Genomic DNA, 23,280 nt, shown 5'->3' on the forward strand with positions numbered 1-23,280 from the left:
CGCGGAAGCGGAGCGCCGGGAGTCTGCGGCTCCGCGAAGGGCGCCCGCCTCCTGCCCCGCCAGCCGATCGCCCACTGAGGTCGCCTGCGGGCCCTGGGGCGCCGCTTGCTTCTCCCTGGCCGCCCTACTCTGCGATCCACCTTCCCCCTCCCCACAGACCCCAGATCCGGGGCGCGCCCTGTGCTCCTTCGGCCTGGGTCACCACCTCCCTCGCCCTCCCTGTGACCCTCTGCCCTTCCCAAGGTGACCTCGCGGCGTGCAGAGGCCCTCGGCTGCTGCGGGCTTGACCGAGCGCAGCCTCAAAAAGCCTCGCAATTACAGGCATCAAAAGCTTTTTGTGTCTGAGGCTGGGGCAAGGCTAGGGCGGCTACGAGCAGGCTGCCTTTGATGTACTTAAAAAAAAAAAAAAAAAAAAAAAAAGCGCCTGTTTCCATCAGCTCTTCTGCCCGAGAGAGGACAGGAGGGGTGGTGACCCGGGGGCCGGGACCCGCAGAGCAGCGGTCAGGAGCCCAGAGCCCAGTGGGGCGCGAGCGGGGAAAGTCAGTTCCAGGAAATGACTCCGCCCGGCTTGGGCCGTCAGAGAAGCCCCCAGCCCCCAGAGGGGCGATGCGAGGCGCCAACTCTAACCCCACCGAGCCTGTGAGACTGGTTTCTTAAAATAGTAAATTTCTAAGCGGCTGCCGTTAAGCCTGAATTATATGTTGCCGTAGTAAAGTGTTAGATTTTTTTCCGTATTTATTTTACATCCTTATCTTGAGCTAGCACAGATTTCTGTTTGTTTTCCTTATGTGTATACAAGGCACCCAGCGCTGTCCATACACTTCAGCTCTGGAGAGCTTGGATATAGGTTTTGTTCAGAGCAGCTCTCATTTCCTATGTGCAAGACAGCAGGTGGGCTGTTCACCGTGCCCCTCAGCCCCGGCCGGCCTACGCCCCTCGCAGCGGCCCTTGTTTTCAGGAGCTTAAAAGTACCCTCAAAGCCGTAAAAGTTTGTGAATTTTTTTTTTTTTTAAACTGGAAATTGGGTCCTCAAGGCCTGGCAATTCAAATTTCAGTTTGGAATTATTATGATAATTTTGTCTTTGCTGCAATAGCAAATTCCATCTCAAAAATATGTCCAATTAATTAAAGCATTAACCAGAGATGCACTGCCCTTTGACAGTAAGAACTGTTTTGACTCAAAGAAAAAATAACTTGTTTTTGAGTCAGAGACTCTATAGCTCTTCCTTTTAAGTAAGTGCTTAGGTGCTGCACTAGAACGGAGAAGAAGAAAAAATCCTGCAGAGACCCAGTTCTTCCAAGCGAGCCTTTAGCCACATGAGAAAGATCACCACGAGGCCGGGTTCTTGTGATCTGATTGTGTGTTTTGCCTGGATGCATTCAAAGCTGGAGTTTGAGGAGCAAGTTGGGTCTGTTATTACACATGACCTTAACATCAGAGAAACTCCAGAATGGACTGATAACATTGGCATTTGGTCAAACTATTTTTAGTTATTGCAGCAAACTATTGCTAAATATATATCCTGGAAGAGCTGCCCTGGGGCTGAATATATATCCACTTATCGTAAGCAAAAATAAGCTTTCTCATTGCTCTGGAAAAGAATCTTTTGCTTTTTTTTTTTTTTTTTTTCTCCAAATAGGAAGCTTAAAACTCAGATTTTTTTTTAAATGAGTGATTATTGAAAGTAAAAAGATTGTGTAATCATTATAGTGACATTTAAAGCCAATAAATAGGATTAATGAGCTAAAATTAGTCTTTGAGGAATTTAAATTATTTGCAAACTAAACATAAGCTTGTCATAGAGTAGAAATGGGTGAATTAGAAAAAGCCAGACGAAAATGATATAGATAAAGGAGTGATTTGGAGGAGGGAGTTGGGGGCAGGAATTGCTCAAATGGGGAAGGGGAATCAGGTCGTTCAGGGTGTAATGCACCTTATGAAACCAGATAGTCTGTACCATGCCAGCTACCACTTCTCAAGTACCTACTACGTGCAAGGCACTCCACTTACATTGTTTTTAAAAAATAGCTTTTAAAAAGAGCAGTTTAGGTGAAGTGAAAGATTGAGACTATGCACATAGGTCCCACATGCTCCTCGTCATATGTCCCCATTACCTTACGGTAGTGTAGCGCCGTGCACGAATTACCAAGAGAAAACAGAGAGTCAGAAGCTTTGTGATCTCCCTCAAGCGCTACATAGCTAAAAGCGGCAGTGGGGACATGCCTTGATTTCCGGTCCTGTCTTCTCAGTAGGAGTTACTGACCAGAAGCATTCCAGGAGGAAAGCAGAAGCCTAGCACCCTGACAGTTCACCCCCAGATGAACTCACAGACGCGAGAGAGGCCTGTCCCTCTTCTTCAGGGAACTCATCAAGTAGACAGCGTGGGTAATGGATGCTCAGGTTCCTTCCTCACAGAGACTCTGAAGCAGAGACGGGGTGTTAGCTGGCAAATCTGAACACCGGACAACAGTCTGGTTTTCTGTGTGGCTCAAGCTGAACTCAGAAAGGTGGTTTGTCCCAGGAGAACAGTTGGAAAGAGCAGTGTGAGAAAGTGCCATTGTTGGGATAATTTTGATGGTTAATTAGTTGGGTTTTGCTTTTACTGGGCAAAAGAGTGCCTGAGCATTCCAACAGTCTTCCTAATTAAAAGAGGAGACTTTAAACAGACTACTTGCAAAACACATCTTAGCATTTATAGGTATGTTTTGTTTGCATCGCTGTGAAGCTAAATATAACACGGCAGGGATGATAATGTATGCCCAAAACAAAAATTTCTCCACCAGACTGTTTCTGAGTTGTTTCAGCAACTCAGAAATGACAACAGCCCTTGGCCTCTAAAAATTCTTTTTCTTCTTTTGTCAGAATGGTAGCGTGAATACCTAGAAGTTGGCAGAGCAAAGCGACACCATCTGTTTTTAAATTATGTAGTAGCGGTGATGGGTGGCTACCTCATGTGAACTAGCTCCTTATAGATGTTACTGAGGGAATGTAAAAGCGGCACTGAAAACAATCCTGAGTAATATTTAAATTGATAGGATTTTTCAATTAGACGGGAATCACTCATAATGCCCGCATTACAAAGTCTAAAGTGAATCTCTGTGTGCATATGTAGGTGTGTATGTGTGTGTTTCTGTGTATGTATAAGATGATTAAAAGGGGCAATCCTGAAATTGTGTCTCCATAACAACTCCTGTCTTGCTCAGGAGAATTATGACTGGGCTAAATGTGTGATACAATCAGGCTACTCATTTTCATGTGATTCAGCTTGTGTCTTCTTGAAATTACGACTAACACTGAGTCACCATTAGCCATAGATATTCCATCTTTATTCATTTGACTTATTTGACCTTGTTGGTGCATCACTGAAAAGCCTTGCTTTTCATAACATTGAGGACCCACCTCTGGTTAGCTATGTATATGTATGTGACTGTAGTTTAAGTCAATAATAGGGATTCACCCATTCAGATAGACTTTAAGGCATTTGATTTTCTCCACTATTCCAAATTCTTAAGCCTTGCATTCTCACTGCAAAATATGATTTGCATTTAAAAAAATAAAATTTTTTAACCTTTTGAGAGAACAAAGTGACCGTTAAAACAGATTTCCTTCAAACAGAATTATGTGTTTCTTTCTTCATCAGGAAAATAATTATTTAAATGTGCTTTTTGACATTTTCTTCCCCAGTATCTTTGGTGCAATGAGAATGAACTGTTATGCCCTGGTACTAGCAGAGACTTTCTGGTAAAGCATAATATAGGAAAAGTAATAAGGGAAGTTCTTGCTTCATTGTATACCTGGAATAGTCTGATATTTCCTAAAACTGGACCAAAGAACAAAGGAAATAAAATCTTTCATTCCTAAAGAATGGGATCATGTAAAGTAATAATAGTCAAATGATTCTGAGATCTTTTCCGTGCAAAAGCAAGTACAATATGCAATAGGCTGCCATCCTGAAAGAACCAGTATTTGGTTTGGGGCCAGTTGTCTCTGGAACTGAAGCTGGACTGGTAAGGAGAGTTCTAAGTTAGAACGAAATCCTAACAGAGTGGCCAGGTGCTCATTGCATGCAGTGCTCTTGCGGGCATGTTGGCAGAACAGAAAGACACCTCCTGAATGAGCGAGCTTCTGGTCTAGTTTGGAAGATAACTTACATACAGGACAAAGAAGCTGAGAGTAGGACAGTGTTGACTAGTAAGAAGGCAATCTATCAAGACTGTGTGTAATACTGGAAAGAGTTCATGAAGGAAGGCCTTAAAAATTAGCATGATGTATGTAACCGTACAGAAGGATGGGTTTTCTAGTCTGGAAAAGAGTGTGAGACATCAGGAATGTGGAAAAGAAGCACTATTAGATTATTTTGGTTCCAAGTGACAGAAACCTAACCCAAGTGGCTAAATCAAAAAGAAAATTGACAAGGGCAGGATATTTTTGTCCATGTAATTGAAAAGCCCAGTACAGAGGTGATTGCAGGCCTTGCTAGATCTAGCTAGGAGTTGAAATGACCTACTCTATAGAATTTTTAAGGCTAGATGACAAGGAGAAAGGATGTACATCAAAACCTGTGTTTGAGCTCCAGCACTGCCACTGGCAGATTGCTGATTGTGGGCGAGTCATTTGTCCCTGGGGAAATTTCATCTGTCATTTAAAGACAGGGATGGACAAGCTTCAGACTTTCCAATGTCACTTCTGGATATAATCACCAATAGTTCTTTCTGGAAGATGAGGTCACTCATTGTCAAGACTTACAAGTTCCTTTTAAATTTGGATATGGTACACTGTTTACACTATTAAAAAGGCACTGTCTTCAAATAATCCATGACGGCTAAGGATGAAGTTGGACTTCAATTAGTCCAAAATTGATTGTCTAAAATTCTAGATGAAAAGGTGAGAGCTCTAGAGGTTAAAAGACTAAAGACTACAGAGAACATGGCAAGCTGTGGCCTGGGGGCTGAAGCTGACCCACAAATGTATTTTATTCAGCAAGCATTTTTCAAGTCTTGGACTCATTCTCAGTATTTAAATTTTAATGTCACATAGCTTTTTCAAGTGAAAAGTCTGGCTTTCCAGTTTCTCTTACAATCAGAAGATGTAGCAACACTAGGCCTAAGTTTTTATGGGTTTTCAAAAGCAATAGAGATAAGATTACCCAACTAGCACTTAAATAATGGAATATTCACCACTCTTAACTGAAATGTACTTGTTTCAAGAGGCACACATGCACACACACACATATGCACACAAACATGCACACACAAACTTGCACATACACACGTACACTAGTAGCAGGACAGTCAAGAATTCATGGCTCTTGCCAACACCATCTCTTCTTACCATTTGCTTAACAAATATTGACGGTCTAACTCTGGCCTCTGCAGAGTATCCTAGAAGATGACTTGGAGGTTGGAACTCTATGTTCCCTGCTTCTGGCTCCCGTAATAGTTTTCTTGTTAGGGTCAGATTCATTGTTGCTGCAGAATTGGAGAGCTGATGGTCATAATTACTTTATTATTTTTTTAACTTGTCAATTCAAGTAGATGATAGAATTACTTTTCTGTTGTGAACAGATAAGAAAAGAGGACAGCACCCCATGGCTGACAGTGTGGTCGTTGTTATTGATATCCTGATGGACAGTAGTTAAGAGCTTAGCCTTTGAAACAAGATGGGCTTGCTTCTCGACTGCATCAGACAGTTAGAGGCTTTGTGATCTCAGACAGTTTACTTAACCTTTCCGTTTACTCCTCAATAAAATGAGTGTAGTAGTGGTACCTGCATCATTGGGTTCTTGTGAAAAGTAAGTGAGATAATATCACAACACTCTTAGAACAACATTCAGCATATGGTTAGTACAGTGTAAGTGTTAGCTTGGTATTGCCAAGTTGATATATATGATTTTATCTGTGAAAGAATTGGGCAAAGTATTATAAAGTATGTGAAGTCCTGGCTATAGCAAGTCACCTTCATCATCATTGCCCTTACAAGCAGACCCAAGAGGCAAGTGATTATGATTATAGCATTTTCTACAAACTAGATGGGATTGAGGGTACAATACAATGTCTTCCATTTTTTGAGATGCTTCACTAATACATCTTCAGACAAACCATAGCACTCCCACTATGCTTGCTGACCCACAATAAGTCACCTTCCTTCTTCAAATCTTGATATTTTAATCTTGATCCAGATTGCTCTTTTAAAAATGCTGGCTTATCTTAGTTGTCCTGACTCCTTCCATTACAAATGAACTCACAAAGTCAATGTTTTCATGGTGTGCAAAGTGAACATCTAAGCATATCTGAAGTTGTAAGACGTGATGTCACAGTGGCTCAAACCCTTGCTGCACCCTGAGACTGGGTACCTTTGTGATGTTAGGCACATTATCCCATCTCTTTATGTCTTCCTTCCCTCTACTATAAAATGGAGAAAAAAATTGGTATTGTTTTGGATTGCAAGAAGAAAAATATGTTACTTGCTTAACCAGCCCATATTTTCTTCCTTGAATTCACTCATGCTCATCCTTTAGCTGTAATGTTATTTCCTTCAAGGAATCTTACCAACTTTATATTATGCGAAGTCCCCCACAACTCTGTAGTCTGTGTCCATCTCACCTTCCATGCTGTATATTTAAACTACCTTTTCTATTACCTCTTTCCCTCTGGACTGTAAGCACCCTGGAGACAGGGAAAACATTTTACCTATGTCTGAGTCCTCGTCTCCAAAACTGTGCTGGTGCATAGTAGGTGCTCGGAAAATGTCCAGACTCCATACTGAGGCTTTATTTCCTAGGGTTTCAAAAGAGAGTAGGTAAAGGAGTCTCTATACATTCAGCTTCTGTTATAGAGACGTAGCTTACTTTTATAAAACCTGCTCCATGGTAAGTATGAGGGGTGAATCAAGTACCAAATGATTTCATGATAATTTATGTTACAAAAACATGCTAGCAATTACCACCAAACCTGGCTAGTTCATATTAAGAACTGACAAATTTCTGGATCAATTAGGGGGAAAAGCCTTCTTTTAAAAGCCAGGCACAGTTATGAATTCTTGCAGTGGCTGAGTCTCAATTAAACTTGAGTCACCACCGTGTAGGTTTAGGTGTCCAAACATTAAAGTGCGAATGGACTGTAGTGAGAACTAAGTTTCTATACTGGGGATGCATTTGTAACAAGTTGTATTCCATTCAGCTTTTTCTGGAAAGAGGAAAAGAAGAGAGAAGAAAAGAAAAAACAGTCAACAGAATTATAGTGAGAGTTAAGCTGCTTAATATATTATCAGTTATAGTCTTGTCAAAGCTATGCCATAGTATTCATAAGTTTTGTATATTTAGGGATGAATATACTGCTTTTCTTTATTGTTATCCTTTTATGAGATTTTTGCATCATTTTCTCTGTTCTTTTATAATAAACTGTCTAAAATGTCTTCTGAATATAGTTAGGATATAAATGACTAGGGTTGTTTCATGACGGATATGGTAATAAGAATATGATAGGTACGAAATGTCCGTGAACAAGTAAAACTGCTTCTTAGGCGTGGCCTTTTATGATACCTTTCACTAGTCAAAGGGAAAGTTGCCCTTCGCTATGTTATTCCTTTTCTTTTAACAAGCAAAAGAAAGGTTTGAAAAATGAATTAAATTATCATTCCCCCCCAGTGTTCCAATCTGCTGCCTACTGCCCTAAAATTGAGAAATGGAGAGTAAATTGATAGTGCACTACTGACCTTCCGGTAGCTTATGAGAGGAAAATATCAGCATATCCTGTGGTACTTCTCAGGATTACTTCTGTGCCTTTGGAAAGTTCTGACATACTTTGAAATTAACTTTTCTCTAATCCCTAAGTGTTCCAGGAGCATGTGCTAAATTGCAAACCCTCCAGGGGCTGTAATGCTTTCAAAAAGACAATAGGATTTTGGCAAACACACAGAGTGGTGCAGAGAATCTCATGTGTCACTTAAGAAAGCAAAGGGAAAACACTGAAAATTCTTGCAAATAATTATGCCTTCTGTTGCCCATGTAGAAAAGCAGCCTTTTGGTATGGATGGTAGGCATGGAGTTGTTTAAGCAAATGAGTTGAAATATATTTTGAACATCTACTTTGGCGATTTTTCTGACAAGTACAGCAACTGTTGTCTATAAGGCAGCGTGTCATAACATACTGTGTTCAAAACATTTCTTGGGGGCTCTTCCATATTCAGTTTTTGTTTGTTATGCATCATCAGACAATGTTATACATTGTTTGGAGGCACAAGACCCTTTCTAGGCAAAATATGCAAAGATGTGTTAGACAGCGTTCCTAGCCTCTGGGAGTCTATCAGTCTAGGTAGTGTACCTATGTAAACAGCGCAAGGCAGGGTATGGTACTTGCCAGATTCTTCAGTATCAGTGTTCTCTGTGTCTCAGTCCTTGCCTCTTGTTACGGATCATTATGTTCCCCCCAAAATCCATATGCCAAGGAACTAACTTCAAGTACCTCAGGACATGACTTTATTTGGAAATAGGGTCCTAGAGGATGAAGGTGAGTCATCGGGGTGGGCCTGAGTCCACTATGGCTGGTATCCCTGTGAAAAGGGGAATTTCGCCATTGTGTGGTGCATAGAGTGCTGTGAAGGGAAGCCAGAGACGGAATGGTGCTTTTACAAGCAAGGACTGACAAAGGCCGCTAGCAAATCATCAGAAGCTGGAGGGATGGGCCTGGGTCAGATTCCTCCTCACCGTCCTCAGAAGGAGCCAGTTTTGTTGCCACCTTGATCTGAGACTTCTAACCTTTCACAGTAAATTTCTGTTGTTGAAGGCACCCTGTGCTATGGTGCTTTGTTAGTGTAGCCCTAACTAGTGCAGCCTTTTTACCTCTGCACTGTCTCCCTGGGCACCTCACCAGGGGCATTGCTCAGATCTTTGCCTTCATCGAAGGCATCGTTCAGAGTGCGAGTCCTGTACTCATAGTCGTTTGCATTAGTGCTGCTCGGGTGTGGCTGAAGACTACCGAAAGTCAGCTTTGTTAGGATCTACAGTGAGACGAGAACTGGCCTAGGAGGCAAATCAACTCTCCAATTCTATCTGCAAGGAAGCCTTCCTATAAAACATTATCAGCTGCTTTGAACAGTACATGCAGTGATGAAGCTGATGTAATTTCTGGAGTAAGCACTTTTTATGGTGAGGGCAGCGACAAGCAGTCCATGGACCGCACTTGGAGGAATAGTGACCTCTGGGACCTGTCCCCCATTGTTCTCAGAGCAATCAGCAGTAACATGTATCTTCTCACCCCTGTTCTTGTCTGTTCTGTTTTCTAACTCAGCGCATGGTCTGTGGCACCGCTATGTAACTGTGCTGTCCAAGGCAGAAACATGCAGTTCAGTTTTCAGTCTCTGTATTCCTCATCCTTACTACCAAATGCTGCACGTGTCCTGCTGATGGTCCTCTCAAACTGTTTTCTTCTCCTCCTGGTATCTTGTTTCAAGCCCTTAGGCTTCCTTGCATGGACTTTTCTTTTTCTGGAATATTGGGGGTAGAGCCCAGGAACTTTATACTGAGCTGTATCCCCAGCCCTTTTTTTGAAGAGTTCTTGTTTGTTGAATATATCTGGAAAGGATGCATATACACAGATAGAGACATGAGGAAGCATAGGATCAACACTAATGAAATCTACAAGAATAAAGATGTTGGGAAGGTAAGAAAAAAAAAATAACCTAAACATTTTTGAAAACTGGAAACTGCAACAAAAATAAGCGATAAAGTCCCTATGAACACTTTCCAAGAGTCTTCATAAGACTCTTTGCATGATTTTTATTAAACTAGAGAGCCTTCACCAGTTGCTATAGGGTTCCTCATATCAACAACAGAAATAAGGGGATTCCCCTAGCTGGTCCCCGTGTTGGTCGGGGTTCTCCCCACCGCTGCCACCTGTAGCTTCTTATGAAGCAGGCCTGCATCCTCGCAACCTGAAAGGGGACACCAGTTATCCCACAGGCATCTGTCTTGCAGCACCGCGCCACGTGTTTCCTCTGTGTCAGGTCTTCTGCTGGGATCTAGGAACATCAAACGCTACTGAATTGCAAATCTGTGCTAAGCATATAAGACGATGACTGACAGGGGGAAAAATGTTTTTAATTATAAACTCGATCTACTTAGTGTATTTCAAAATGTGCAATACGTTTCTTCATTTATCAGTGAAAGAAGTTAAAATTAACTTCCAAAAAAAAATCAGAAAGTGGCAAGCAAATTTCCATGACAATCACAGTCACATACGGACTACGTCCTAGAAAAGAGGAGGGACAAGACACCTTCCACCCATGTTCATGAGTTTCATTAAATACTGGATCTACTCAGTGGTGGTGAGAGAAAAAAGGCAACTTTCAAAAAGGAGTATGTTAGTAAATGAGGCATTTACTATACTCCTTCCTAAGAGCACCAGGTAGGGAGCACATTTTCCTAAGTTAGATGTAGGAAGTGGAATCAATCAGCCCTCCCCCAACAAGGGCTGACCACTGGTTAGTGAATTTTAAAAACAAGACTAAAAAACAATCTCACACACACCCAGAAAAGAAGAAGAAAAAATAAGATGTCCCAGATTACTTCTCAAATGGATCCAGGGAGCAGCTTCAAAAGATTGCGGGTCAGCTTTCATGCAGTCTCTGGAGTGGTAGGTTTCTGCTTGCTCTTGGCAAGTTTCTCAATAGTAGAGGGGTCATCTCTGAGGTCAGCTTGGGTCCCAGCTAGCAAGAAAGGAGTCTTTGGACAGCGCTGAGTTATCTCAGGCACCCGCTTTTCTCTCACATTTTCGAATGAGGATGGAGAGCCCAGTGAAAGGCAGACTAGAAATACATCTGCTTGTGGATAACTCAGTGGTCGTAATCTGTCATAATCCATCTGCCCTGCAGTGTCAAGAAGCCCAAGAGTATATGGCTCTCCACTAGTCATAACTGTGACAATATCGGTACATAGTCAGGAAATGTATTTTAATTTATTTTATTTTATTTTTATTTTGACACAGTCTTACTAAGTTGCTCAGACTGGGTTGGACTTGATTCTCCTGCCTCGGTCCCTAGGAGTATTATTATTACAGGTGTGCACCACCATGCCTAGCTTTGCATGGACGTTGTGATTACCTTCCAACTGGTCTCTCTGTCCTCTTATATCCCATACTCCACTCGGCTAGTAGGGTGAAACATGTAGTCTTGACCTTTTGTTGCTCAGAGTTTTCTGATAGGTTTCTGTGGTTTGGACAAGATGTAATCTAAAGTTGTTTGGACAGCAAAACTCCCTTCACATCCAGCCTCAGCTTTTGCAGTTTTCCTGTGTGCAGCTGTTGAACCATGGAGCATCCCCGTGCTGTCCACGAGCTTGTGAGCCTCGGACTTTGCGCCCCTGCTTGACAAGCCCTCCACATCTGGCCTCCTATTGCCATCCCAGGTGGAGGATGGCAATCAGCTATTACAAAGAGCAAAAAGAAATAGTGAACATGTTTTGGATGTTTACTGTGTAGCTACCATTCTATATATCTGCAAACCTTTTATCATTTAATAAATGACCTTGTAGAATAGTAAAGATGAAGAGGAAAAGCAGTGAATACACTTTTCAGGTTATTGGCATAGTGAGCTATAGATCTGACCCCCAGGTGACTCTCAACCAGAAAGCAGCACATAGATTCCAGTGCAGGTCAGCATGTCTGACTTGGTGGTCATATGCATAACAGGTGCTCAATAAACAAACAAGATGCATGTGTTCCTGATTGCCCAGGCAGCGGCAATATTCCTTGCCCTTGATAGCTCCGCCACTGAGATGACCACCTTTCTTCATCTAGACAACGTTTCTGAGAACATAGGACATGCACTGTAAGTCCCTGGGTTGAAAGGACAAAAATGTGGTTCAGAGTGGTCCTGCTGGTGAGGAAGACCTGTGCGGTACCCCTCTGAGCCTCTCTGCATCTAGGGCTCCCTCCACGGTCCTGTGGTCTTGGATTCACACCAAGAGTAACCTGGGCCATGGCAACTGTCAAAGCCCATAGCCAGTCACATTTTCAGGGTATCCACCCCACTTTGTAATACATATACTAAACGTACCTCGCCTTCCACACCCCCCCCAGTTTTACTGTTAAACGTTATATTTTTTAATCTTGCTTTTGAAACTCCTCATGTGTATGACTTGATTTTTAAATAACTATGATTTCTCAAGGATCAGGGTGTAGTTACATGGTGTTATAAGCTGAAACAGCCACAACCAACTTCAGGACTGGTTTTCAACTGGAGTAATGTTTTATGGGGACTGAATTTAACAACGGAGGAGACACGTGTTTGGAAGTCCATTATTTGCTCATTTAGATTTTTTGTTTTTATTTGTAAATTCTGAAGATAGTGGATTTTATTTAAGATCTCAGACTTGGCTTTTTAGGCCCCTGGTAAGTTCTAAGTCTCCAGTCCCCATGCCCCTGTCAGCTAACAGAGGAAATTGCCTTTGGCCAGGCTTGGTAAAGAAGTGGCATTTGAATTAAGCCTCACACTGACTGAAAGGATCAAATGATAACAGTGTGGTGTGTTCGGGGTAAGGAAAGATACATCCGACTATTCAGAGATGAGAAAATGCACAAGTTTGAGAACCACTGAGAAGACAAATATGATTGTATAAGATTAATATTGTAGAGAAGAGAAATAAGGTCGAGTTACTTCATGTCCACGATGCCCTTTCACGCCAGGGTAAAGTGACTGAACGTCTACAACACAGACAATTGACAGGTACAGAGCCGGTCTGTGCAGGGCTGAGCATGACCAATGCATGTGGGAAGAAGATGGATTTTAACAATGTTTGTGAAAGATCTGGAGAAGGGAAAGAAAGGAGGAACACAAATGTCTTCTTACTGTGAGAGAAGGTCACATGTTAAGTTGGAATGTTGTACCCAGCACAGATTATCTTTACAGCTTTGCAGCAACACTGGTAGAAAATCTCTTAAAATTAGTGCCTGTGTGTAGAATCAATATTCAGGGGCATTTCCTTGCAGCAGTTATTGATTCTTGTCTTTATTTTATTAGAGTAACTTTCAGATATTTGTCATAATGTGTGGGGTATGAATGTTCATTTTCTTACAAATTGTAAAAAATGTGAAACAAGGTATCTGCCCTTTAAACTATATTTAATTTCACTGACCAGAATTCTGATCCCTTCCTGCACAGGTGCAAAAACACTCCTGAATAACATTGTGGAGGATCCAGATAGAGCTTAATCCAGCTCCTAGGGGGCACAAATGCCTTGAGAAGCCCAGATTTATATCAAATCCAGGTTTATATCAAGAGGAGGAGGCCTGACTCCCAGGGTATGTGTAGGATATGGAGAGGAAGTTTCTGAGGTATCTCATCACACTAAAGACAACCTTGAACTTGCTTTCCTGCCATTGTTCTTGTTTCACAGTGGAGGAGACAGACACCTGGAGGACAGGGCGCACTCCCAGTTCCCTGTCTTTCTTTCTTCTCCCCAGGTAGGAGATTCTGATCCTAGTGGTAGAATTTCAAAAAAACTATTGGGACACCCTTTATATGGTCACTTTGAAGTCACATTAAAAAGGAGGCATAAGATTCTCCTCCTCCTCCTTCCCCTTCTCCTCCTCCTTCTCCTCCTCCTCCCCCTCTTGCTCTCCTTCCCCCTCCTTTTTCTCCTGATCTTTTTTCAGTCAAGGTTTTGCCATACAGTTCAGGGTGGCCTTGAACTCACTTTGTAGCTCATGCTAGCTCAGTCTCCCAAGTGCTGGGATTACAGCTGTGCATCACCACACCCAGCCAGCAAGCATATATTTTTAGTCATCTATCTCTTCTTGCTCATTCTTGGGTACTATCCTCTCTTCTATCTCTGTTTATATTTTAACAGAGATGGCATGGTTTGGACCTGGGAAAAGGAGTGGAGAAATGTTCCATGCGCCACCTCCACTTTTCAAAGTTCCATAATAGTGATTTTATTTTCAATCTGTCTTTCTTATCTATTTGGGTAACTCTCCTGAGAGGACAGGTATTAGATGTCCTTGTATCCAGATGTCTCCCCAAAGCCTCATGTGGTCATAGGTGAGTTTTTTAAAAATTTATTTTAAAAATAAAAGAAGGAAAACATATTAACAAACAAACATCCATTTACAAAATAGCAGAAGAACAATACAAGCAATACAGAGTCACAGACAAAGTGGTAGGAAATCAACAATGGTTGTTTTATTACATATTGATATCTTCAAAGTGGTTTCTCAGGAGGACAAATAGAGACATGCAAGATTGATCAAATAATTAATCATTAACTATTCCTTTCAGTAAAGTGATAGAAGTCAGTAGTACAACTAAGTCAGCTATCCTGTATATATATATACATACATAATTTCCCCTTCTTTCTTTTCTCTTTTCCCTCACCCCAGTCTTTACTTTTGAGCATTTTCCTTTTGTTTCACAATGCCTGTCATACCTCTCAATTTTTATTTCACTTATGAGTATGGTCCCTAGTTGTGACCATTCACCTGTAAAAGCCTCAAGTTTATCTTTCTTTATAGCTGAGTAATATTCCATTATATAAAAGTACCACAATTTTTTTATCCATTCCTCAGTGGGTGGACATTTGATAGGTGGGGTTTTTGGAGGTAGCTGGATCTCAAGTGTGTAATGCTGGGATTAAGGATGTGATTGATTGATTTGTGGTGTAATGCTAAGATGAAGGGTGCCCCACCTTGAGTGTGAGTGCTACCCATCCTAGGGCAGGTGGCCTGAGTAGAATATAAAGGACAGAAAGAGAGCTGTTGTTGTCGCTGCTTCTTTGCTACTTCGTTGTTTTGCTGCCTTCCTGCCTTCTGCCTACCATAAGCTGTTTCTCCTCTGTGCCATCCCCCTGCCTTGGAGCCAGTCTTGAACTGAAACCTCTACCAACTGTGAGCTACAATAAGCCTTTCCTCCTTCAGCTTTGGGAGTCCAGTATTTTGTATTAGCAACAAGAATCAAAACTAAGATACCAGGGGACTTTGGGCAGAGCTAAGATCGGGGTGCTCTTGGTCCCAGGGCATTGCATCAACTTACCAGCTTCAGAGAGCACATTAACTCTTAGGGGCTCTCAGTCTCCTACAGCTGAGCAGTAAGTTGCACTTGGACATGAAAACTTGGAGGAGAGGGCCAGGGGTCATATGAGCAAAAACAAAGAAGCCGGAAAAATTACATCGAAGAGCACGTAACACATGTGTGATTGGAACAGTAAGTTGGAATCAGACACATCAGCTTCATTTAAAGCTTCATCAGTCGTGCTTTATTGGCTAGGGAGGGTGGAGCCCTGGGAAACACCGTGCACCTACAGCTCTAGCGGAAATGACACCGAAGCAAGGCAAAGGACCCATCGCAAATCACTCGGACACATGGGCAACTGCCAAATGGAGAACGATTGGCCTTGACCTCATCTTGAAGGGATTTGGTTTTCCATAAAGCGCTTGAAGGCAGTAAAATGCCTCATTTGCAAATGACATTATTTGCTCTAGCATTTGTCCATGACCAGTTTAGAAACAACTTCCTATGAGTTTTGACAAAAACCCCGTATCATTCACCAGCCTTCCTGTTCGTCTGGCGGTGGAGAAAAGAAGAGGATTTTTGCCTGTTATCTACTTTCCACAGGCAGCCTGTGTACTGCTGTGTGTAGGGACTCAGCATTACCTACCTGCAAAGAGAACAGCCCCGGTTAAGAGTTGTACTTTCTACATTAATCAGAAGCATGTCTTCCTGTCTGCCCCCAGCAGCAGTTCTAAAGCACAATGACTGCCATTTCATCCAAAGAGCTTTCCATATTTTCCCCTGTTTCTATGAGGAGAGCTCAGAGATATCTTTCAGTCAATATTAACTTAGGCTTTGAGATAAAAGGCTGTGTTGAGTTCTTACAGAGAGGCATCACCTAATCACTTGGATTTTCCATGTATCTCTATTTGTTTGTATGAGGAAGACAATCTATCACTTCCACTAAAAAAAAAATAGGCCTGTGGCAACCTAATTTAAATATTATGCTATTATGCCAAATTAACAGTGTATACTTCCTTATGACCTGGCAATAAATGACAGTGTTAGAATCATTGGAAAAGAAAACCAAATTCTCCACTCTACATATTATGTATGCCCACATTTAGGAAGATATGTGATCCAGAACATTGCCCTCTCTTTGCATGGTCAGAACTGTGTCTCTGTTTTGTGTGCTCATCCAAACACCTACATGTAAGGTTTTCTCTAATCCTTCACATATCTGTTCATTTCCAGCACATTCCATTACTCAGTGCTATCTTTGTTACCGAGCTACGGTTTCAGAACAAAAACAATTCATTCCTAAGATTCTTTTAAAAGCCCTAATAAAGATATTCTACGAATATTATAGCAACAAAGATTCAGGAATTTCTTTTTTTTTTTATTTATTCCAAATTAATCTGCCTATAGTAAGTCCCCAATTCACAAACAAGTTCAATTCCAGAATTGTTCATAAGTCAGATTTGTTTGTGAGCCAATAAAGTGGACCTCTGACAGTTCACCTTGCGAGTGTTTGCAAGTTGGGAACTTAGTGTACTTGAAAGGTCGGATCTTAGAAGACAATAGCAACACAAGGCATTCACATCAAGTTGGATGAGAATTTGCACTTGTTCAATAACCTCAAATTCATACGAGCAACACATATCATTAAAGTGATGTGGATAATCAGCAAACTTACCTATTGAAGTTAATCAACAAATGGCCAATGAAGACAATTGAAATGAAAGTTTCGATTGTACTTTGTAATGTTATAAAGTCCATCTACTGTGTTTTATTTGAGTGACCATGATTGTTTAACTACTTGTTATTCAACCCCAGCTCCAAGCAGAATTGCAATTTGACCCCCATACCAACTTGGAAATAGGCGCAGATTGGTTTGAACCCATTGGGTCAAAGGTACTGCACTGGTAATACTATCGGTTCGTATGACAAAGTAACCTAAACTGATTTGTCAGACTGAGGAGGACTTGTGTCCCAAGCTTGGGAGAGAAGTTCATGTCTCCTGTCCTGATGGATGCTACCAAGGAAGCCTGTGCTGATGACTGCTCCTGGCACCAGCCATGGGAGCCCCATGAAAGACTTAATTACACTGAAACTGAGTCTGAAGGTGGTGAAGGAGTTGAGATACAGAAATAACTTGAGTCCTTGATGTCTGTCTTAGCCACTTTCCTTGTTGCTGAGACACAATACTGGACACCTGCGACTTAAAGGAGGAGTGGCTTATTTTAGCTTACTGGCCATAGAGCTTTCAGTCTGTAGTCAGTCAGTTCCAGGGCAGAAGAGGCCTGGGGGAAGGGCCTGATGCAGAGGACAGCCGCTCACTTCCTGGTGAGTGGGGAGCAGAGGTCTCAAGGCAGGCATGAAGTTATGTCTGCAGTGACTGTCTCTTCTGACCAGACCCCACCTCTCAATGGCAAGGGACACCCCCACAACATCCCATAATCCATCCATCTGCCAAAAGTGAGTACATGAGGCTTTGGGGACATCTGTCTATAAACCACAACGTGTCAGTATTGCAGCCCCATAAAGCCATGCCTGCAGCCCACCTTTCAAATTCTACACATAATTTGATTTAGAAGTCCATGAATTAGATGTAAATCACATTGCTGCACAAAATATTCTTTTACTATAACTGAAAGAATATTCCTTATTATGACTGAAATTATTTTATGTTTTTCTGTAAACAAAAGTAAAACATGTTTAGTAAAGAGAAACAAAATAATGTGGAATATATAAAATAAATTTAGGACAACCCCTTAGCCTTACTACATATAACACATTTATGCATCATATGGATACACAGAGAAATCAGTATTATGTACAGTTACTCCTTGTCTTACAGATATCAGAGTTGCAAACTTCCACAGACACTAACAGACCTCGCACTAGGAACATTACTAGACACAAACAAACTGAGGAAGTAACTCACGTGTCTGCTGGACATTGTCACAGTTGTGCTGCTGTGCTTACTCTGCTTAAAAGTAAAAACACACACAGTATTTGTGTGTGTTTGGATTTTTTTATGCGCCACATTGTATATCTGTGTCAAAGGTGTCTAAGACTCAGTTTGTCATACTTGCAAATGAATCTGACTTACAAACCTTCTCCTGGAACAGAACTTGTTTGTAAATTGGGGACTGACTGTACTGTATTATAGAGAAGAAGTTTTTTTATGCATACAATTTTGCAACCTGATTCATGCACATTATATGAAGGAGAACTGATCATGTTACTGAATATATAAATGTAATTGTCATAATTGACTCTTGTTTTATGAATGTATCATCATTCAATCAGGTGTCTCTTGATTTGTTTATTACTATATATTCTGCACTAAACATCTTTGTGTACATCTTTCTGTATCTTTTCATTGCCTCTTTACATTTCATCTCTCACTAACTTCTGGGTAAACCCCATCCATTATTCTGATTATTATTTGTTTTTAAGAGCTCAACTTTCATGTATTAACACTATTGTATGTAGTTGATTTAAGTTTTTCACTTATTCTTGGGCATTTTGTTTGTTTGTTATGTTGTTGGACCTATTTCTGTTTAGCTAAACAGAATTTTTTAAGTATGTAAACTTGATTCACTTTTTGCCTTTATGGTTTCTGAGCTTCATGCTTTGAAATACCTTCTCCAACTAAGAATGATAAAACTGCAGAGATGTATTTTCTTCTACTACTTTTATTGTTTCATTTTTTACCTCTGTATTTCAGACCCACTTGGCATTTACATTGGTATAATGCATTAATTATGAATCCAACTTACTTTTCTTTCCAAATGAATAACCAGTTGTCTCAGCATTATATGTTTAGTAATCTATTTGCTCTTCGGCTCTTTTAAATGCTTCCCTTACTAAATACACTAAATTCTTACTTGCACTTAAGGGATTTTGTTGTTTAGCTCTGGACAGAAGGCCATTGCTCTCTCTTTCCCCTCAGGCAGCATGACTACAATAATTTCATTACTGTACTTGTATAGCAGGTCTTAGATATGCAATACAGAAGTCCCTTGTATTTCATTTGAGAATATCTCTGATTATTTTTGCAATTTTTATTCTCTGGGAAAATATTTTTTAATGACTCTGTCAATTTTAAAAGAAAATTTCATTGTGATTTTGGTTCAAATCTCATTGTCTTATAGATTAAAGTGTCCGAAGCTGACATCTTTATGATGCTGAGCCCTTCTATCCTAGAGCTAGGAATATCCCTGCATTAATTCTAACTTTCAAGGTGCCTTACTTTATTTTTATAGTTTTTAACATATAATGTCCTAAATATTATTGTTAAATTCTTTCCTAAGCAAACTCTGGTATTATTAGCTGATTCCCCTTAACTGTCTCCCTGCACTAACCAAAACATTTACTTCCTTTGCAAAGCACACATGCTCAAGGCTAATGGGCTAGCTCTGCTGGACCTAGGCACTCCTGCCTCCATCAGCTGAGCTGCATGCTCAGTATAATTGAACTTTCCAGGTCTGTTTCAGCTAGTTTCAGTAGTTATTGTAATTCCATAATTCAATTAAATACTGCATTATAACTTAATGATATATGATTGTGAAAACAAAAAGATAGTCTGTGCTTATAGTAACCAAGCTGATTGCTTTGAGAAGATTCAATTACTTCTAAAAGTAAAAAAGTCGTTAAATTGTGGGCAGGCAAAAGTGCAGTAGATTTTTTTGGGAAAAACCAAAAAACTAACAAGAATCCCTAAAGGATTGTTTTGGTCACATTGCCTCATAAGTTCCCTATTTTTCTCCATGTTAAACAAGCAAAAACTAAAAATTATAGACCATATATTATAGGTGAGGAGAGATGAGAAATATAAACAGTGAATTTCTCCACAGAGGCAATTTTGGAACCAGACATCAAAGCCTGGCAAATACATACTTACAAATTTTAAGTAGGCATAGACACTTGTTACTTTATGTTGTGAGTTCCAGTTTAACTAAATTTTATAAAGTTAACCTGACAAATATTCTTTTGATTTCTTTGAGTAAGAAGAACTCTATAATAATTTCTATTTTTGGTTAGCATACATAAAGATATGAATTTAACAAATTTTTTTACCTGTACTTTTAGATAGTTTTAAGCTATTTTTGGTGTTTTGTGATAATTGATTATGTCAAATGAAAATAATACCTTTGCTTTTTTTCAACATGTTTTATTTTTCTTATAATTTCATTTATTAATGTTGAGTTGTCTGTTATGACTAATTGTAGCAAGATAACATGGCACATAAACTGTGAAAATTTTCAAATCAGGACAAGTAGTTTTCATTATAGATTTACAGTTCTTCAAAAAATAATTGAAATTTGTATCTAATAAAAACTGAGGATATCTCAAGCAATGGGGAATTTATTTTCCATTCTGAGATATAAATAGCACATTTTAGACTGAAATATTGAACATTTATGGACTAAATATTTTCCTATTTTAATCTTGGAAACAAAAACATAGAAAATATAAGAGGCAACCAACTTTTGAAAAACTGAAGATTAGGTCTCTAAATCCATTTTACTGGGGCTGGGTATTTAGCTCAGCGGCACAGTGCCTGCCTGGCAAGAGCAAGGATGGGAGTTCGATTCCCGGTACCGGAAAAAAAAAAAAATCCATTTTACTTTCAGTGTTTGCTTTTCTAATGAATTTGTGAACTATTTTCAGACTCAGAGTAGGAGCTACGCATTGGGAATAAGATAAGGAAAAGAGAACTCCATGTTATTCATGATTGCACAATCCCAGCCAAACAAAAGATTGTAATCTTTTGCAATCTAAACTTTTCTCCACTTAGTGATTTCTTTCACCCATTTCCACACAGGAAACAGCATGTAAAAGCCCCAAGATAACCATTACTATTGTCCTTATTGTCTGCACATTCCTTTACTGCAGAGAATATCATCTTATAGATATTTTTCAGTACCCCCCTTTAACTCTAATAAGAATGTCTTCCCCAGAAAGCTGTGATTTGAAGCTTAAAATTATACTCTTTATATTAGAACTCTAGAATAAAATTCACTGCACCAAAAAAGATGAATGTTCCCGCTGCCAGATACATTGATTGCTCACTGATCTTTAGAAGATAAAAGCATGAGAGGTGCATACAGTCTAAAACCTGTTATTTTAAGAGGAAGATTAGTAATTGTATTCTATTAATTACTGCCACAGGATTTAGTCCCCTGATTTATATGATTTAGGGAGGGTTGGAGCTGTTAACAAGCAAATCATTTTTCAATTTTTCTAAGCACACACTTCTGCATGTTAGCTAATCCTATGTACACATTTTAAAACTTGGTCTTGAACATGTTTAAATGCATACCAATGGAGCAGCAGTACATTGAGCACAAAACGACACCCAGAGGAGAGTATTTGGTCTTTCTTTTAATGCAGTTTTTCTTCTTTACTTTACATACTATCGTACAACATGTCACTGTGTCCTTGACTCTAGGCCATAAATGATTAAGACAGTATGATGGAGCATAACATACTCTGTTCTAACTTGACATAGTAGCATTGTCCTTTATTTTCTGGCATTGTTTTAAAATTAACTCTGCCTCCAGAAAAAGACGATGAAAGCTACAGTGACCATAGTTATATTTTCCTCTGATCTGTTCATTTAAGCGGTCAGTTCACTCCGTGTTAGCAAAATTAATGCATCAAGTGCAAGATAAAGGATTTGAACCACAGCTTAGGTAGACTTTCTAAGACATGCAGATCATCTGGTGTGACCCTAGTAGTCACTCAGTGCAAAATTACTAAAGAATTGAGAAATGGTCCTGTAAGATATTATCAGTTCAGTGTCTTCTAAACATTTTTAAAATGAAAGAACAATTGAATATTGGAAATGTGAGGAGCATAGCTATGACCTGATATATCATAGGTTTGTATTTATTTAGTGTTATATGGACACATGAATAGGCAACTCAAAGAGAAGATGCTCAGTGAAAAAAATCTCAACAGGAAAAAGTCAAACAGAGGTGATGCACAGCTCATGAAAATGCACAGGAAAGAGGTAGCTCCTAAAATGAGCCCTAGACCAGTGATGGTGAATCTCTTAGAGCCCAATACTAAACTGTAAGGCAAAACCCAGTTATTTATTGCAAAGAACCAACACTGCAATTAAACCTGAATACTGATGTTGTCATTTATAAAAACAATTCATACATCAACATCTTTTTTCTTAAAAGTAAAACATAATAACATGCATGCCATAGGTTCACCACCACTGCCTTGGACTGTTATTGGAATTTCCTAAAGTGGCTTCAGTGAAATGCAGGATGTTTAAAGAGAATTAAAGTGATATCATTTGGCTGTAGTATGCCATATGCTTTAGGAAAGTCAGTGTTAAATAGGAGCCATCTGGGGCCAGATCATGGTGAATCTCAAAACCCACATCACTGACATGTTTATTTTGTGTATAAGGAGAGATGAGTTAGTAATGAGTTTTCAGTAAGCAAAAGCATGAGGCTTCTTTGAATAAGTCTCTTGTGAGGATGAAAAAGATTAGATAAAGAAGGTCAAGTGAGGGAGGAAATGTTAACCATGATGGGCCATTATGAACTGCACTTGACTCCTGGCAGAAGCAAAGAGAAAGAAGAGATGAATGCAAGAGTTGTCTCAAGGGAAATGCTGATGGAATTGTATAACTGAAAGTGTGGGAAGAACACTTTGTCATATCACAAAGAAAGACATTATCAACAAAGTTACTGGAGACTACTAAGGTCACACCAAAAAGATTTAATAACCTACTACAATATCCTACCACTGGCCCAAGAGAGGGCAGTTTGAGCATTAGTAAGGGAAATGATGGAAATAATTTGAAACCCACCAAATTCATTCACATACATAAGCTATAACAATACCAAGAAAAAAACACTCATCCCATTGGTATCCTTTAGAGAATGCTAAAAAACGTACATATTTTGAATACTGGTAAATCAAGAGAAAGAATCAAGCATTTATCCTCTTTCCTCAGGATTGCACTTCAGGCCACCCAAGGGGAGGCTTCTCCTTACAGAGCATGTGAAGTTCATATGTGAAAAAAGAGGGGGCTGGGGATTTAGCTCAGCGGCAAAAGCGCCTGCCTGGCAAGCACAAGGTTGTGAGTTCAGTTCCCGGTACCGGAGAAAAAACCAAAAACCAAAAAAAAAAAAAGAAGAAAAAAGAGGACAGAATTGGAATGTCACCCTTTGGCAACCCCTAATGAATCAGTGGATCTGAGCAGTGTTTATGAATGCTCACACCTAGGAAGAGTGACTCAGTGCAGTGGATCTCTTTGTAGAAGT

The 23,280-nt window shown here is 40.0% G+C and overlaps 1 protein-coding gene across 1 annotated transcript in view; it reads left to right on the top strand.

The window, feature by feature from the left end:
• The window catches only part of Cadps (Ca++-dependent secretion activator), a 454,713-nt gene that overhangs the window by 2,049 nt on the left and 429,384 nt on the right, over positions 1 to 23,280 (top strand). Inside the window, exon 2 of the mRNA XM_013506934.1 lies at positions 9 to 243. Within this exon, the coding sequence (XP_013362388.1) occupies positions 9 to 243 (235 nt within the window). The remainder of the gene's footprint in view (positions 1 to 8; positions 244 to 23,280) is intronic.

Source organism: Chinchilla lanigera, unplaced genomic scaffold (genome assembly GCF_000276665.1).
Source record: "Chinchilla lanigera isolate Chin_1 unplaced genomic scaffold, ChiLan1.0 scaffold00116, whole genome shotgun sequence".
In the NCBI taxonomy this organism is placed as follows: domain Eukaryota; kingdom Metazoa; phylum Chordata; class Mammalia; order Rodentia; family Chinchillidae; genus Chinchilla; species Chinchilla lanigera.